The 17,362-nt window shown below is 35.0% G+C and overlaps 3 protein-coding genes across 3 annotated transcripts; all 3 read right to left on the bottom strand.

Moving 5' to 3' along the window:
- Positions 1-248: 248 nt before the first annotated feature.
- On the bottom strand, positions 249-1,678 carry LOC102617886 (chitinase 2-like). The gene is made up of 3 exons (XM_006464812.3): positions 1,590-1,678; positions 1,174-1,447; positions 249-940 (listed from the first exon to the last, which is right to left on the bottom strand). The coding sequence occupies exons 1-3, from the start codon at positions 1,654-1,656 to the stop codon at positions 379-381; spliced, it is 903 nt and encodes a 300-aa protein (XP_006464875.2). The 5' UTR covers positions 1,657-1,678; the 3' UTR covers positions 249-378.
- Positions 1,679-3,261: 1,583 nt separating this feature from the next.
- Positions 3,262-5,226, bottom strand: LOC107175540 (pectinesterase-like). Its single transcript, XM_015527036.1, has 2 exons — positions 4,212-5,226; positions 3,262-3,968 (listed from the first exon to the last, which is right to left on the bottom strand). The coding sequence occupies exons 1-2, from the start codon at positions 5,224-5,226 to the stop codon at positions 3,262-3,264; spliced, it is 1,722 nt and encodes a 573-aa protein (XP_015382522.1).
- Positions 5,227-9,645: 4,419 nt separating this feature from the next.
- Positions 9,646-14,487, bottom strand: LOC102615442 (disease resistance protein RGA2-like). Its single transcript, XM_006464577.4, has 2 exons — positions 13,952-14,487; positions 9,646-13,789 (listed from the first exon to the last, which is right to left on the bottom strand). The coding sequence occupies exons 1-2, from the start codon at positions 14,280-14,282 to the stop codon at positions 9,768-9,770; spliced, it is 4,353 nt and encodes a 1,450-aa protein (XP_006464640.1). The 5' UTR covers positions 14,283-14,487; the 3' UTR covers positions 9,646-9,767.
- Positions 14,488-17,362: the final 2,875 nt, after the last annotated feature.

The following is a 17,362-nucleotide window of genomic DNA, read 5'->3' as shown; positions in this document are numbered from 1 at the left end:
TCCACTCCTTTATGTAATCGATTCTAGAGTTTGTGATGACATGAATAGACAGCTTGAAATGTCTTCATTGTATTGACTGCAAGAACTTGTGCTTGCCGATAGTGATCAAAAGATGCAAAATAAATTAATACAAATTTTTACACCTTGTTAAACACACAGAAAAAAAAATGAAAAACACAAATTCCAATGGTAGATATAAATCCATATATACACAAACATACACACAACACATTTCAATTGCCTTAGATTTCCTTTCTTGAAAATAATAATAATTCAATAATTTTATTAGTTGTTTACCAGTAAGTTTTTTGAACTCAAGATCATAAAATAATAGATTAAAGTACACCCTAATTAAAAAACCGTTTTCTTTACTCTCCTTCAAGCCACATCAGTAGAATTGAGCAAGAAATCCTGTGATTCACTCTCATATAAATAGTTATTAGAGGCAGAAGCATCAGCTGAAAATATCATGACCCCATTAACTTCAAACCCATTTGCCTGCAGCAACCTCAAAGCGTCAAAAAATGCTTGCCCTTGAATCCCCCTACCGTTCACTTCATAACTTGGAACCATTTTTTCTCTACCAAATTGCTCTACTCGAAGCTTAAACGCTTCCAAATACCCTCTAGGGCTTCTCACTTTATCAGTATAGAACTGATAATTAACGTAGTCGACAACATGGCCGTAATCTTTGTAGAGCTTGATGTAGGGCAGTGCTGTGCTGTAAAATGGAGCAATGGTGGCCACAGAAATAATACTTTGGTTCTTCAATTGAGTGATGAGCTCGCCAATGCAATAAGCAAAAGATGGAGTTGAAGCGTTGCGCATTGGGAATTTTTCATAGTCTATGTCTATGCCATCAAGATGGTATTCTTGTATTATGGATTTTAGAGATGAGAATGCATTTGAAATCCAAATTTGAGGGTTTCTTGGATTGTACCTGTATGAAATTTCACAATTAAAGAGACGAGTCACATATATAGTTCATTAAATCATTGATAAATTTTTGTAAACTAAATTGATAACAAATATAATTTAATCAAGATGACCAAATAAAGTTATTATTTAAGAATGTTCAAGTTGTTATTTAAGCCTTCAAGTGCTTCATCGAATGGTTTTCAAATAATTTTATTACTTATGTAATGATTGTACATACAAAAGATTTTACCATACCAGTGGAGGACTTTTGAGCCTAAACTCCAGCCGGAGAGGCTGGCGAGGGCTTTGACGTTGGGGTGGCGAGCTTTGACGGCCGCAACCGAGTCCGGGGTTAGGGTTTCGGCCCAGTATGGTGAGAATTTGCCATTTTGGTAGTTGCCCGAAGGGTCTACATCAATGGCAAAACTAAGAATGAAATGGAAATCAATACCATCTTTGATTGGCACTGAATCAAATTTTACGGGAATCCCTGTAGCTCCTATGCATTCCATCATCAGCTTGTCACAATCTGAGGATTAAAAAGTACTTAATTTTGTTTGTAAATACAAATTAAATATAACTAAAATACAGCCCAAAACATTATATTATATCACATAATATTATGTAAAATATTGAAATTAAAATTTGGTTCAATGCTATGATCAACTTACAACAGATTTGTCCATATAAGAGAGCGATTACTGCAGGAAATAGAAAAAATTGCTGAAGCTTGATCATTTTTTTTCCCTCCTTGTTCAAGTTGTTTCTGTAACTAGTGAAATGCAAGAGCCAATCAATGTACGTTGATGCCAATTTATATGTTTTTTTCTTAATTTTTTAATTTTTTATTATTTCAGTGGAGTAAAACTATAAGCCGGCCAAAAGCGATTTCTATATTGTACTATTGACAAGGCCGAATTCCCGATTAGAACAATGCTTTCAATGTGACAAAATCGATGTCATTTTCATTTTTTTATTTATTTTTGTACAATTTGATAATTACATTATTAATTTTCAGCCGTCCATGTGTTTTATGATTCTATTGAACGGCTGTGATTTTACTAGCAGGAATTTTCCCTGTCAACCGAACAGAATAGGTGCTAATTAAGAATGTAGTTGTGACAAAAGGCAGTCCTAGAGAGAAGTTGGGGCTCCACGATGACACAAATACGAAGTAAAGTTTAACGTATAAATTTAAGTTATAAAATTAAAAATTAAAACTATAACTAGTTTGACACGTATCATTAATTATTAATCATTTCGGGTAATGGTTAATTTCCATTAAAAATTGGGTTATATTCTAGCAAGCAATTATAATTATAATTTATAAATGATTGACCCCATCCAAATGAGAACTCTTGTGAATCAAAACATTAAACTAATTATAATATTATATTGAAAATTAAACCTGAGATGATTATAATGTGAATTAAAATTTTCAGTTTTAAGAAAAAAAATTATTAGTAAAATTCTAGTATTTAACACTAAAAGCTGTTTTATTTTTCTTTTTTTAGTCATTATAGTTTGAGTGTAAAGCGTAAGAGGCTAAGATAGAGAGAAAGGAATTAGGTTGAAATGGAAAAATTAAAAGGCATTAAATAATGATTAAATCATTGATAATAATGAAAAGATTCATGGTAACAATATCAAATAAATCTTATTTTGCTAGTAGCTCGGATGAGCTATATCTCTTCTAACCAACAGTGGCTTCACTCCATGTTAACTGTATCATTTATCTCAAGTCTTTTTAAAATTCTTACTCATATGGCCATATGCATCGATAATATACATTTTCATTTTTTATTAAAAAAAACGTAATAATTATCCAAGAAATTTGATTTGTGACCTATTAAAGGACTAGCTACGTCAAACTTAAAGCAAAGTACATAAAGGCTGGGTTGGGAAGTTTCAAAACTTAAAAGTGACTGTGATATAGAATTTAAAAATGATTTTGAGTTTTTGAAATATAAAAACAAGGGATCCATCTTACATTTTTATTTTATGATTAACAAATAACCTACATTTACTCATCACGCAAATGCTATATATCTTCATAATTAAGATGATCGATCCTTGGTTCGTCTCACAGAGACACAAAGAGAACGCTACAAACAACATTCGAGAGGATATATCTTAGGAAACAATTATTCATCATGCACTCACCTGAGCTACAGTTCCTAGCCGCACGATGACCAAAATTATGGGAACACCAAATGCCACAAGAAAAATACTACGATACCTATACGTATTCGGTTTTTACATCATAATTTGATGTGGCACCAACGACTAATGAGAAAGCCCTGAAGTCCGCTTTTGGAGCATTGTTTTCTTTCCATTCACTCATCACGGGATTGTGACATTGTATGGATATCCAATGTCCATGTGTACCATCCATTGATCTCTCGGATCAAGCAATGTAGAAACAGTGAATGCTAGAGCTTCATTCTTGTCAATCTCCTTAACACCACTCCACTTCACCCTATTCGTGGTGTTGGCACTGGGGCCATTATTGTTGTACTCAAGGAATCTAAAACCTTGAAAAAGCATATGAGTGCCGTTGTCCCATGGCAAATATCCCTCTGGATCAATAAAATCACCTAAATTGTTTTCTATGAAAACAGTGGTGGCGTATGGCCCCAGTGGTCTGCCCAAGTATGTTCTGAACTTATATCTATCTTCCCATAGCGCCTTATCTGCAAGTAGTACACATTTTTGAAGGACGAATGCAGTTGTCTGGCTCTTTAAGTCCCTGGCATGAGCAGTCACAATATTACGAGTTGTTCTGTTAGGCCTCCTCACGAGAATCCAGGAGTTTTGAATGATGGCCGTGGCATCGCCGGTGATGAAATCTCTTGTTCCAGAAATAATACAATTAAGGTAAAACTGACGGTAAGCTTGTGCAACCAAAGTCCTCTGGTATCCATCTATCCTACAGTCGACGAATACTGCTTTGTCAGCTCGGACATAGAGAGCGTTAGCCCTTCTTGCATCAGGCCCAAAGTTGGAAATGATTCCTATTTCCCTAGCCATAAACCCTTCGGCCATGACCGCTGAAACGTAACAGACATTAATTATAGAAGCTCATAGGCCTAACTCATACCCAAAAGCTAACTCCAAAATTAAGGAATGCCTTGAGCTTATCTAATGCTAGCCCAATAACTATTCTCTCAGAGAGATATTGTCCCAAACATTAACAATATAAATTGAGGAAAATTATAGTAACAACCCGTAACTTAATGAAATAGTCAGAAAAGATGTGGTGAAATCTGTGCATTATAAAAAATCTTACTTACAAACTGTGGCACTATTCTCGATGCTACGGCCGATGCGTTCAAGGATTGGCTGGTGAAGGACAACAAAGGTCTTGGTATTTCCGTCACCGTAAATGAACACATTCCTATGATAGTATTTTATAGTAACTTGTTCTTCATAAAGTCCAGCCTTAACGTAAATGGCGTATATCATCCCTTCTTTTATGTCGTCTGGATAGGAATGAAGAGCTGAACCGATTGTATAGAATTGTCCAGTACCATCTTGAGCCACAACAGCGCTAGGTGTCAACATCTCTTTGGGAATAGCCAGAAGCTCACGGTTGGCCGTTGAGAACCAGGGAGGAAACTTATATACTTCTCCTGTTTGAAATGGCTTGAGAAAACCAGGTGGTAGTATTCGTTCCTCCATATTAAAATAATGAAGGTGCCGTGGCAATTCATATATTGTAGTCAAAGCAATGCTACCGAGTTGTCGTGATTCCTGCATAGGCCCCGTTAGGTTTTCCTTTTGGGGTCTAGATTTCCTCTTGAACCCAGCAAGGCATGCTTTTTGGAATGTGATAACTGCGTTCAACTTAGGCATGATCTCATCAGCTTGATAACTTAAGGTGTCCAATTGGTTCGCTTCGATAATGTCCACAGTTTTCTGAAGATCAACCATACACAGTTGCAGCATTTCCATGCAATCACCCAAGTCACTCCTCTGATCATACGTGTCGTTCACATTGGCTAACTCTTTGGCCATTGAATCAGCTAACTCATGCAATTTCGCAATGGCTTCGTGGGACCTTATGATCATGGCCTTAATAAGCTCCTTCGGGTCAGATGTATTTGCTCTGTTTAGGGTTTCAATGCATAGATCCGTGAAGCTCGTTGGTGCGCATAATTGGTTCACTGCCTTCCTTAATGGTGATTTTTTCGCTTCCCAGTTGACATTGTCATCGTGCTTAGTGGTAACAGCAACAAGGACTACGATGATGGAACTCACAATAAGCGTGGCAGAAAATGCTGACACAATCAATTTGATTATATTCATTTTATTAGTTTTTTTTTTTTCCGTTTCAATTCCCCTTTGTATTCTTTTACTCTCTTTAATTCTTTACTCTCTCCATAGAATACAAAGTCCGAGCCAGAGCCCCCCACCCCCCCCCCCCCCCCCCCCCTCAACGGAAAAAGGGCAAAATACACGGATATAATTAATGCGCTATTAATGGCGTGCGCACGTGTGCGTATATATATACATATATCAAACGTGATGATATTGATCACTCTACGCCATTGAATCCCACGTAAAATCCGGTTATTATTTTTCTTTTTTTACATAAGCATCTTATTCGCATGTATATAAACCAGACGTGTATACAACTAATTTTTATTTTTTTTTCAGAAATTAAGGACCAATAATCATCTGGTTTATGAATTCTAAAGACTAGGTAGCATGCACTTTCTTCGCTACATAGCCAGTAGTCTTTGCTTTTTCTAAGACTATTCGCATACAAACACGTGAATGTGATTAAATAAAAATCTATTATACCTTCAATTAGAGATTAAAAGCAACTCCAGTTCTATGATTTTAAAATTCAATTTGTGATTTTTTTTCTATTTTTTTACATGTAAAATTAAAAGAATTCTTCTTGGATGCTAATTCATTAGTCTTTGTGATAATCCACTGAGATTAGAAACAAAATAATAGAATGAGAGAGTAATGATGAACGAAAATGAAATTTTAAAAAAAAAAAAGGGTTTGGTGGGTGTCAGTGTGAGAGTTTTGAGAGGGAAGAGAGAGGGAAGGTTGTTTTGTCCTTTCTCATAATTGCATAAATGAGGGATTTTATAAGGCTAATGGTGGGGTTAATGGCACCATTCATCTTCCTAAGTATTGGAGTAAAGATCTGGCCTCTAATTAGTGTAAATTTCTTACTTATGCTCCGTGGACCTCTAAACTATAAGTACATGTACTTAGTAAACTTTGTAATGTTTGCACTTTGAATACTGTAACGAATTTAAAAAATTCTGTTATTCGTTTTTGAAGTTATTTTTCTACTTTATGATTAGGGTTTTAAGGAGTTGTAGAAAAGAAAAAAAAATGATGAAGAAGAGTTATTGATGATGGGTGTGAAAAGAATTTCAAAAATTAAACCAGGGGCATTTTCGAGATTAATGGGTGTAGTGGAAGGATAATAATTTTTACAAGAATGAGGTTATTTGAACCCCCATTAAAATATTCTTTACATTTATTTATTATACTAGAAAATAGAATCGCGCTTCACGCGGCTTTGAAAACATAATTTAGTATTATCCTTTTTTCTTACTTTACACTTTATGAAACTGATAAAAAATATTAATTGATTTTTTTAAGATGAGGCAGCGTTATAAAAAACAAAAAAAGCTATTAGCCAGCAATACAAATAAAGAAGCAACGCAAGATAAAGAATAAAATAAGATAATATATTATAGAGTGATTTTATTCATTCCAATTGTGTGTGTATAAAACAAAAAGATGAGCTCTCCTTTTATAGTTACATAATCACTCAATGAAATTAATGAAAAATTATGAATCATAATTTCTTGTGAGATGGTGTGAGTTATAGGGAAGCTAAAGGTTGTTAATGGGAGCTAGTGGGGAGACTAAGAGATATATGTTATGAACATCTACATTTATTTTAATAAATTTATAACACTCCCCCTTGGATGTTCATTACAAAGAATATGTCTCATTAAAATATTTACATAATTGTTATTGTGTAATAACAATCAACTTAATTATGAGAAGATGAAAAGTCAAATTTAAAAGAAAATTTATCTATTTATTAGATAATAGAGAATATATAAAGATGAGAACTGGTGATGCCACATCACCTCCTCAAGTCTCAGCTTTATATATATAATTTGTTTATATTACAATAAAACCCATTAAATAACATACCACAAAGGGTACGATAATATAAATTTAAAGAATAAATAATTTTACTAGGCCACACTTGGGATTAATAATTATCTATCTTAAACTCGAATTTATCAATCATCATTATGAGATTCTAACCATAAAAACTAGTATTCTAACCATGAATGTTAGATAGATGATGATTACTAAAAAAATTTCGATATATATATGCTTAGAATTTGGAAGCTCTTCTTTTTCACTTTTTATCTTCACATTAATAAACTGGTAATGATCTTGCTACAAGTAGCAAATCTGCAAAATAGCAAATATCCAATAGAATAAACGATGGGATCTTAGTTTGTTAAAACAAAAGCCCAAGCTATTTTCTATGTTAGTTTAATTGTGATTTGACAGAGGTGTAATGAAATCGTACAAAGACTAGATAGATAAAGGGGGGGAATTGTTCACAAATTTCTTGGATTTTTAGCATTTAAGTAGGTGCATAGAGTAAAATTTAATGGGCGTGGTACGTGTATAGTCTTGGAGAAAATTTTAGTGGGCTCAAATCAAATAGCCTTATTCCTCTTTTAATCTTGATTCAGGGTGCCTTAGTAAATGGGTTTAGTGTGAGGAGGAAATTGTGGTGCTCAAATTGATAAATTGCCCCATTCATAATATCAATAAATTATGAGTAATGCTTTTAACAACCCTTCATTATGCTTATACTCCCATTTCCTCATATTACTACATTTAAAGTCTGTTTGGCACAGTGTATGTATTATTTAATATATGTATATTATATTATATTGTATTGCATTAATATTGTATTATATTAATATTATATAGCATTTGGTGTTACACATTTCGATATTGATTTTAAATTAGCATTTGGCAGGCCATTAAAAAGCAATAAACTAACATTATAAAATTATTGATTAATTTAACTAGCTGCATACATACTCAGAATGATTAATGAACTTGGATTAATCAGCTTTACCTAATAACAAAGGATGATAAAACAGGTTACTTAGAATCATTAATTAAAGCTTTGCTTACCTGCAGCTTGAGAGAGCACCCAATTATCGTGATTGCCACGCAACATAACCAAGCAGCTTCCTTTCCTTGGCATGAGAAACCTTGTTAATATCTTTGCAATGTAACTCTTGATGCCTTATAGATCATGTCTCACGCATCTGTAATTGCCGGCACTTTTGTTGGTGCATCAATGCCATATCCTCAGGATTCACCAGAATACAAGCATATATCCATAGAAAGGATCACCAAAACCAGCTCATCAGCTGCATGATCTCCAGTAGAATCTACTCTCTGCGGCATGTGGTAGCCAAATGCCATAACATGAATGCAATTCACGTGCTTTTGTATTGAATCTAAAGGAAAACTTGTTGACTCTGAACCCGGTGTAATTTGAACAGCTCCAGTCAAAATCAGCTCAGCCTAGCTCATATTTTTGGCTTCTGATTCTTCAAAGAGAATTCCCATATATAATATATCAGAGCTTGTGTTTGCAGAAAGCCAAGAAAGATCCAGGCCCTGGAAGAAATAACTCATAAAGCCTGGCCTTTCTTTTTTTTTTTTTTCTGTTGAGGGGGTCCATGAAAAATTTCCTGAAAGAAGAATTGTTCACCATTGAAAGAAATGTTGAGGATTTGAATTTCCTCCTCCAATGGAAAGCAGAGTAGTGATTGCTCACCATTTAGATATTAAAACTAATACAAGCATTCTTTTTTCTTTCAGGCATTTCAACGAATGGCTTGAAGACTCCACTTCAAAACTTCTACTACAACAAACAATTAACCAAAACTCCACTTGAAAAGCTGAGGAGCTTACTCAAATGCTGCTTCACAAACAAAACCTGTGGCATGGTCTTTGCCTTTGTCATCTCTTGGCTCTTTCACTTCTTTCACTTCAATCTCGAGAGAGCTTGAATTTTGCTAACACGGAGTGAATAATTTTATTTTATTTGGTCCCTTATCTATCATACTTATGCTCAATTGCCCTCACATTTGTCCTCACAGTTTTTATTTTACAGTAGTTGTGGTTTTTAAGTCACGACACCAGAATACCGAACGAAATATGAAAGATTGATTTGAAAACAACACAGACTTGTCTGATTACCAAATAAAATCAAGTTAATAAAGAGCATTTTCATTCTCATCACTTCAGTTTCAAGCCCAAAACTCTAAAAGTCAGTCAATAGACATTAAAGTTTGGTAAATAACAATGAAAAAAATGCTTGAATCAGTGCAATTCGCCAGATTAATCCATAATAGAGATAATTTGAAGATTTGAATTACTGAAATACCAATTCAAGAAAGCTAGCATTGTTAACGTCTATCACATAATCAACATTATCATATAATCGACACATAAGAGAAATGAAAGCTTAAGATTTAAAAAAAGAAGAAGAAAAAAACAATTTAAAGCGTAACTCACCGAATAATAGAAGACTTAAAACACAAAAGCCTTATTCTATATTGAAGAAGACTTCAGTTTTTAATGACAAGACAATTAACTCAATAGCAGAAAAGCCAGTTACAATAAAGCGCATCATGAAATCCCAAACATATTTTTCTTCTTTTATTGATGAAGGCACTTGATATTACAATAACACAATCTAGTTTAGTTTACAAATTGAAATCTCATATCAATTGGGACCGCTGGTTCAGTCTTCATCAAAAAAGCAATCTGTCATTAATACTGACATAAGGTACGCGTTTAATCATGGGCCAATATTTTCTTTTATCATTTCTGCACCTTTTTTCCATCAACGGGCAATCATCGATGTCTAGTCGCAAAAGTGATTTGGGCAGACCCTGCTTTGAAAAGTATTTGAGCTTCGGACAATTATTGAGATCCAGAGTTTCCAATGGAGTGAGGTTTTCACCAATTGAGGATAGGCGTTTCAGATTTGGCATATCTGAAATTCCCAGTTGGATTAGAGAGGCAGGAAACCGGGGAGATAACACCAGGTCTGGGCATCCTCCTCTAATTCGTAATTCCCTGAGAGAGGCCAATCTGTCCAATCCCCACTCGAACAATGGCTTTGATATCTTCAGATCATCAACCACAAGTGATTGAAGGTTGGTGGGAAAACCATCCTCTGGGAAAGATACCAAGCTAGGACACTCTCTTATTTCTAAATGCAGAAGAGAGGTGAGATTGTGCATGCAGTTGGGTAAGGCCTTCAAATTCTTGCAGTTCCAGATCGTGAGCCGAGTCAGTTTCGTAGAAGGCAATCCTCCTTCGGGAAATGACTCAAAATTTGGGCATCCAAATATCCAAATCCTTTGAAGATGGTGGAGATTATGCAAACCGTCAGGTAATGATTTTAGATTTTCCAAACATGAAATAGTGATTTCTTCAAGGGATGTGTTGTCCAACCTGTCTGCTAATGACTCTAGCTTTGAGCAGTCTTTGACATAAAGGTACTTAAGAGCCCGAGGTAGATTTCCATTCCATGACAAGAAAGCAAGATTCGAGCAATGAGTGACCTCAAGGTGCTCCAGAGTGTCAGGTAACTCGTTTTCTGAAGAAAAGGGTGTGAGGGAGGTGGACCCACTGCTGCTACGGCGGATGTCCTGTTTGAGGGTCAAAGTCCTTAAATTAGGACACCGTTTGATAATCAGCCGCTTTAGGCTCGGGGATAGCTGGATTCTGGCAATATATGTCAAAGAATCACATCTTTTAAATTTCAAACTTTCAAGAGATGTATTGCTATTTTGCATCCATGCCTCAGGTAAGGATTCCAGAGCTTTGCATTCTATAAATCTAACTGCTCTCAACTGGGAAGGCAGAGCAACCTCTGGAAATGAAACAAGTGAACCACACAATCGAATATTCAAAATCTGAAGAGGTGAGTCGGAGTTGTGCCTCCATGCCTCAGGTAAGGATTCAACTACACCGCAACTTGAGATTATAAGTTTTCGCAACTGGGAAGGCAGAGAAGCCTGAGAAAAGGAAACAAGTGAAGCGCAGCCATCTATCCGCATCTCTCTAAGGGCAGTGAGGGTGAGCAATGCTTGTGGTAGCTTTGTAAGGTCTTCACAATGACTCAATTCCAGCCTGCACTGCAACTCTGGCTGTTGTTGGTCATGTACTTCCTCTGTGACCAAGGAAAAAATCTGGGGACAACCTGAAATCTGCAACCGTTTAAGGGAGCTAATATCTTGCAGTAACTGAGTTTCACTCTGCCATCTCTGCCATAAATATGTTTGCTCTCGACCATAACCAATCTTTAAATTTGCCAATTTAGGTAGCCCTTTCTCAAACAGACCTGGCATACGCCTTAAAACCACTGATTTCAATGAACTGAGGTCGATTGGGCTGCTGAACACCACCCTTTTACATCCATCCATTTGTAATTCTCTGAGAGCTGGAAGACAATGAATTGTCACAAGCAACTGTTCACAACTTTTGATGGCCAGCGTCTCCAGTAAAGTAAGACGTTCGGGCAATGATCCTTGCAGTTTAGAACATCTTACAAGAGAAAGCATTCGTAGCTTTGGAAACCCTTCTCGACCAGATCCACAAGGAATCCACTCTTCCCATTCCTGCATATCCTTAAAACACAGAGTCTCCAGTGACGGAAATGGCACTGAGCAACTGTTCCCATAAAATTCTGGACCCACGCTCTTTACTGTATCCATTCTACTTATCTCAAGATGCTTTAAAAGTGGTAGTTGCCCAACTGATGGCAAGGATGTACACATGCCGCAACCTTCAAATCTTAGGAGCATCAATTTTGAGAATGAGGAATCTCCTAACCAAGTTGGAAATTTTGTACCACCATAGCCTGCGATGGTGAGCTCCTCTAGCTTTTGATGAGGTTTTAGCATGTCAAGCACTCGAATTTCAATTTTAAAGTCCAGCTCCATCACATCACTAAGGTTACCCCGTCTTTGGTTGACACGGTTCCAATCACGCCATTCAAGCAATAAAGCTTTAAGATTCACCTTGGTGTTTAACTGAGCCTCACTGGCATCGCCAACGTCTTTCACATTCTCCAACTTTGAAATTTGCAGCGTCCCCTGAAGATGCATCAAAGACTTTAACTCTCGCAGCCCAGAACCACTGTCTTTTCCCACAACAAATCTACTCAACGTCAAGAGACAAGTCAATTTACCGAATCCCTTCGGCATTTCTTCCAATGAATGAACATTAGGATTTCTTAGATGATGCAATTTCATTAGGTTTCCCATGTTTTTACACAACTTCTTGAGCCGACGACAGTCTTCCAATAAAATTGTATGCAAGTTGTACAGTGAGTTAATTGACTCTGGTAAAATCTGAATATTAGTTCTTGACAAGTTTAGAAAGCGTAAATGCTTCAAATTTCCAATTTCATTTGGTAGCTTGGAGATGTGATACCCATGCAATGAAAAGACCCTTAGGCGTGGGAGATTCAACAGCCTCTGAAGAACACTCCAAGCCAAATAATTGCGCCTGTAATCTGACAAATTTACTGGCAAAAAGGTTCGCAAACGCTCCACATCAGAGACGGACTTCAACCTCTTTTCGCCATCATATTCTCCATGAATGTACGAAAAATGACGAAGACTTTGAGAAAACTTTTGTCGGTTTTCACCTGCTAATGTATCCTCTATTCTGAAGTATAGCTCCCCTGCAGCCCACCGAGAAAGGTCGTTGATTAGATCATGCATCACAAACCGGGATGCATTTTTACTTGACTGTTGAACTAATGACCTTGAATGTAACTCCCGAACGAACTCGCGGCCCAAATCTTCCATTTTCCTTCCATTGTATTCTTGATCCAAGAAACCTTCAGCCGTCCACAATAAAATTATCTCCTCTTCCTGAAAATCATAATCTTTGGGAAACAATGAGAAGTATGCGAAGCACTGTTTCAACTGTGGAGGAAGAAAATGGTAGCTCACTCTTAGGGCTGGTACAATATCACATTTGTCCTCTTGTAAATCCCATATGTTAGCATTGAGCAGAAATTCCCAGTCATTCAAGTCATCTTTGCCTCGTAAAAGGCCGCCAAGAGTTTTCGCAGCCAAAGGCAATCCTTTGCACTTCTTCACTATCTTCTCTGCAACTTCCTTCAAGGATTGAGGAATGTTGAAATCCCGAGCCCCTAAGGAGTGTTGAATGAGCACACGCAAACAATCATCGTCCGACAACTCTTTCAATGTTTTTGTTGAAACAGCTCTCATTGTTTCTGCAACACCCTGATTGCGATGTGTGACGACAATCTTACTTCCGAATGCACCAGCACCAAATGGACAGCTCAGGGCTCTCCAAGAATTGTAATTTTCGTTCCACACATCATCCAAAACGACCAAAAATTTCTTACCAGATAATTGCTTCTTCAGTTTCTCTTGGAGCAAATTTAAATCATCTTTGTCCGTACACTGATCACTAGCAATGGAATTTAGGATCAATTTTGAAACCCTAAAAACATCGAAATCCTCAAAGACACAAGTCCACGATTTGATCTGAAAATGACGTTGCACTCGTTCATCTTGATAGACAAGCTGAGCAAGAGTTGTCTTCCCAACGCCGCCCAACCCCTTAATAGAAATAACAGAGAATCCATCATCAGCTCTTGAATCATCCCTCAACAACAACTCAACAATTGCCTCCTTATCTTTTTCCCTGCCATAAACTTCGGCTTCGTTCACCAAAGATGTTGTGGGTAATCTTTGCCCGACATTTATTCCAGACTTCCCATCTGAAATTACATTTTTCATTGTCAGCAGGTCTTTTTGCGTTGAAATAATACTCTGCAGCCGACCAGTGACCTCTTCTATTTTCGATACCATTTTGGATTCAAACTGAATAGATCGAGGGCTAAAATTGGTGCAGCAAGTAGGAATGATCTTACGAAACTTACTCGTGCTAGTACTGGGTTGATAAGGAGCAGGTGGTTCTTGAAGCAGCAACTCCCTCCGCAGAGCTTCAGTTTCGAGCTCATCCAACACGTCTTCAGCATCATAAGCCAAGTTCTGAAGATTGTCGAGCCATTTCTTCACAGCCTTGTCCTTTGTCTGCCTATCCTCAGCATCAGCAAGCACTGCCTGAATCATCTCCAACATTCCCTTCCACTCGATGAAATCAGCCCTCAACTTCTCATGCCGTGTGAACAGTTCAAGTCCCTCTGAAGCCAGCTTTTCGATCAGCAACTCAACTGACACAGTAAGCACAGCCTCACCGATGAATGACATTTTTTTTTTTTCGTGGTTGAAGGAAACAGAGTAAAATATGAAAAATGAAGAAGAAAAAGGTGCGCAGAAATTGAACAAAGTCTAGTTTGTGGTTGTGATTTGTGAATGAAGAGTAAGAGCAAGCAAGAGAATGCAATGTGAAATGTTGTACACAAAAAACGAAGCTTTGTTTTTTATCAGCACCAATAATTAAACAGCTAGCGACGACCAAAACACTACCACGCCGATCCACGCGTTTCTGCCACTAAAGTCAAGCATGAGTAATCAGTTGGGTTATTTATTTTTTATCAGTTGAATTATTATATGAAATATTTTAAAATTGTTTGATGATTAATTATTAATCAAATATTTAAACAGTTTTATACTTTTATTTAATAGACAATAAAAAAAATCTCGTATGTAATGTTATATAATTTTAATAATTTACATTTGTTTATTGTAACAATGACTATTTAATACTAATTTATTTTAAATTTAACTTTTGTGTTAGCCGTCTTTATATTGTCACTAAACAAGTATGAGTAATTTGATTTGTTTATTTAATTATCATTGATGTCATTATAATTTGATTATTATTTAAAATATTTTATAAATAATCAATTATAGGGCTGATTTAACTTTTAAGCATAGGTGGAACCTATTTTTAATTATTTCTCCAACAACACTCTAATTAATAAAATTTTTGAATTACATATTATAGAACAACCTATTTTTTAGGCATTTCTTTAATTTATAATTATCTTACATGTAATATTTAATTTTGGGATTTCTCTATGATGCTATAAAAAAAATTACAGTATCAACAATATTTTAATTGTGCACTATTTAATTTAATCAATATTATATAATATTTGTACTAAAAAAATTAAAAATAATGGTAAATGGTTTGAAAATTTTTGTGAAATAATTATGACCACCCGTAGAGTTTGAAGTAATTTTACTTATATAACATATTTTATTTAAAATTACTTTTCAACCCTTCTTTAAAATTTGTAATGTGATAATTTTTTTTAAATAAATCTTCCAAAATCTATTACCATAAGTATAAAATGTAATATCAAGTAAGTTATTTAACACAAATCAAATAAATAAGTTGTAATTGTAAAATTAATTATATATAATATAACACTAATAAATAACACAACTAAGTACATATACTTAAGTAAATGTCATAGGTACATCGATAAACTCATTGATGAGATTGCTTGTAACATAAAAAATATTTAATCACGAATGTTTTAATAAAATTTAATATCTTAGATTAAAATACCCATTATTTTATATAATATTAAGGACTATTATATAATTGATCATGAATGATATATTATTTTTAATGCCTATTTAACATACCTATTCTCTAAACTTTGTTTTTTAGGATTTCTCTATAATACTGTATAAGTTTTTACAATATTGATAATGAGATTGTTGTGGACTCTTGGATGTTAGTGTTTTCATGTTTACCATTTATTTGATACTAGGTAATAGAACCACGCTTCACGTGATTTTGAAAAAAAAATTAGTATTATCTTTTTTTTTCTTATTCTGCTTTTAACGATTTATTCTATTTGATTAAAAGGCAAGACTTCCAAAAAAAAATGAAAAAAATAAAGCAAAGCTAAAACCAAAAAGACTTTTTTAATTATTTAAAATTGGATTAGCTAAATTAACACCACAGAAATAGAAGTGCCATAGATGCACCTTGTCTAAGCCAAAACCTTGGAAACTTGAGGCTGATATATTACCGCGAGGCCACCTGGAGAAGGAGCAGAAGATGCATCACAGTAGCCTCTCAGTATGTTCCCTTCTTCGGCAGTGAATTTGAGAGAGGTAAGCATTGCAGACCCGCAATTACGGGTGATGATATCAATAGCGCGGTAACAGTCAGGGCCAATAACAGCATAACTATTAAGGAAGAATATAAGAATCTCATTTGAGCATGATTTCAGCTCTATTAACGCGTTTCAGTACTCTATTACACCTCCGCTAGCTTCAAGTCTTATTGTAAGATCGTAGCCTGGTTTCATATTATTGTTGAGGCGATCATTCCTGCTGATTGCATTTGCAATATTTGCCATGATCAAGCAAGTGAGGACTAAAATAAAAAATACATGTTTTAGAGCCATTGCTATTTTCTATTCTTTTATGCTGTGTTTATGTTTACGTGGGATATCATATTTTTTGTTACTATTTATAAATTAAGGTGAGGCAGAGGAGAAGAGTAATTAAAAATGTTTATAAATTATTACTTAATTTATGATCAAGAAGGTTTCAATTAGAGAAGATAGTGAGTCTTTTGATGAACTGTTACATATTGATTGTGTAATAATAGTCAAATTAATTATGAGAAGATGAAAAGTCAAATCTGAAAGAAAATTTCTCTATTTATTAGATAATAGAGAATATATAAAGATGAGAAATGGTGATGCTACGTCACCTCTTGTAATCTAAACTTTATACAAATATATAGATTGGGAAAACTGAGAAAAAAATATATCAATGCACATGAGTTTAAGAAGAAAATGATATTTTTAGTATTACAAGAAATATAATTAAAAGTGAGTTTCACAAGGATTTTTAAAGGTGTTAGAAGCTCCATTCATTAACAATTTGCTGGGTCCGAAGTTTTCAAAAATATATTATGAGCTAAGAAGCCATTTCCATCTTTTCAACTGATGTGCAGAAATAATTAATGAAGAAAATGGAAACTTTTCATCTTTTTAACACACACAAAATTCTCACTTCATTGAACTGTTAAAATTAAAACTTGAACTATGAAATAGGGGAAACCTGTGGTGCAACTGTGGTATTGTGCCACAGTTGCATACAGCCGTTGGATGTCAATGAACCACACCAATCTAAGTCCATCCAACGACTAGATGCAACTGTGGCATGGTACCATAATTGCACCGTAGCCTGATCCCTATAAAACATGTGCTTTTTTAAGCCAATAAAATGAGGAAGACAATTTATTAAACAAAAGAAAAAAAAGTATGATTTGTTTCCTTGTAAAGAAAAAATAATCAATAATCAGATACCAAATTTTTCATACTTTTCAAAGATAGCAATTGATTAGACAGATT

Source organism: Citrus sinensis, chromosome 7 (assembly GCF_022201045.2).
Source record: "Citrus sinensis cultivar Valencia sweet orange chromosome 7, DVS_A1.0, whole genome shotgun sequence".
NCBI lineage: Eukaryota > Viridiplantae > Streptophyta > Magnoliopsida > Sapindales > Rutaceae > Citrus > Citrus sinensis.
The sequence above is the reverse complement of the archived record's forward strand: the minus strand, read 5'-3'. Positions and strand labels throughout refer to the sequence as shown.

Excerpts from the sequence above, each read along its gene's own strand:
- LOC102617886 (XM_006464812.3), bottom strand. The coding sequence starts at position 1,656 with ATGATCAAGCTTCAGCAATTTTTTCTATTTCCTGCAGTAATCGCTCTC. Across the intron at positions 1,448-1,589 it reads CTTATATGGACAAATCTGTT|ATTGTGACAAGCTGATGATG; the intron begins GTAAGTTGATCA and ends TTTAATCCTCAG. Across the intron at positions 941-1,173 it reads GGCTCAAAAGTCCTCCACTG|GTACAATCCAAGAAACCCTC; the intron begins GTATGGTAAAAT and ends AATTTCATACAG.
- LOC107175540 (XM_015527036.1), bottom strand. The coding sequence starts at position 5,226 with ATGAATATAATCAAATTGATTGTGTCAGCATTTTCTGCCACGCTTATT. Across the intron at positions 3,969-4,211 it reads CGAGAATAGTGCCACAGTTT|CGGTCATGGCCGAAGGGTTT; the intron begins GTAAGTAAGATT and ends GTTACGTTTCAG.
- LOC102615442 (XM_006464577.4), bottom strand. The coding sequence starts at position 14,282 with ATGTCATTCATCGGTGAGGCTGTGCTTACTGTGTCAGTTGAGTTGCTG. Across the intron at positions 13,790-13,951 it reads TCAACCCAGTACTAGCACGA|ATGGGAAGTCTGGAATAAAT; the intron begins GTAAGTTTCGTA and ends ATGTAATTTCAG.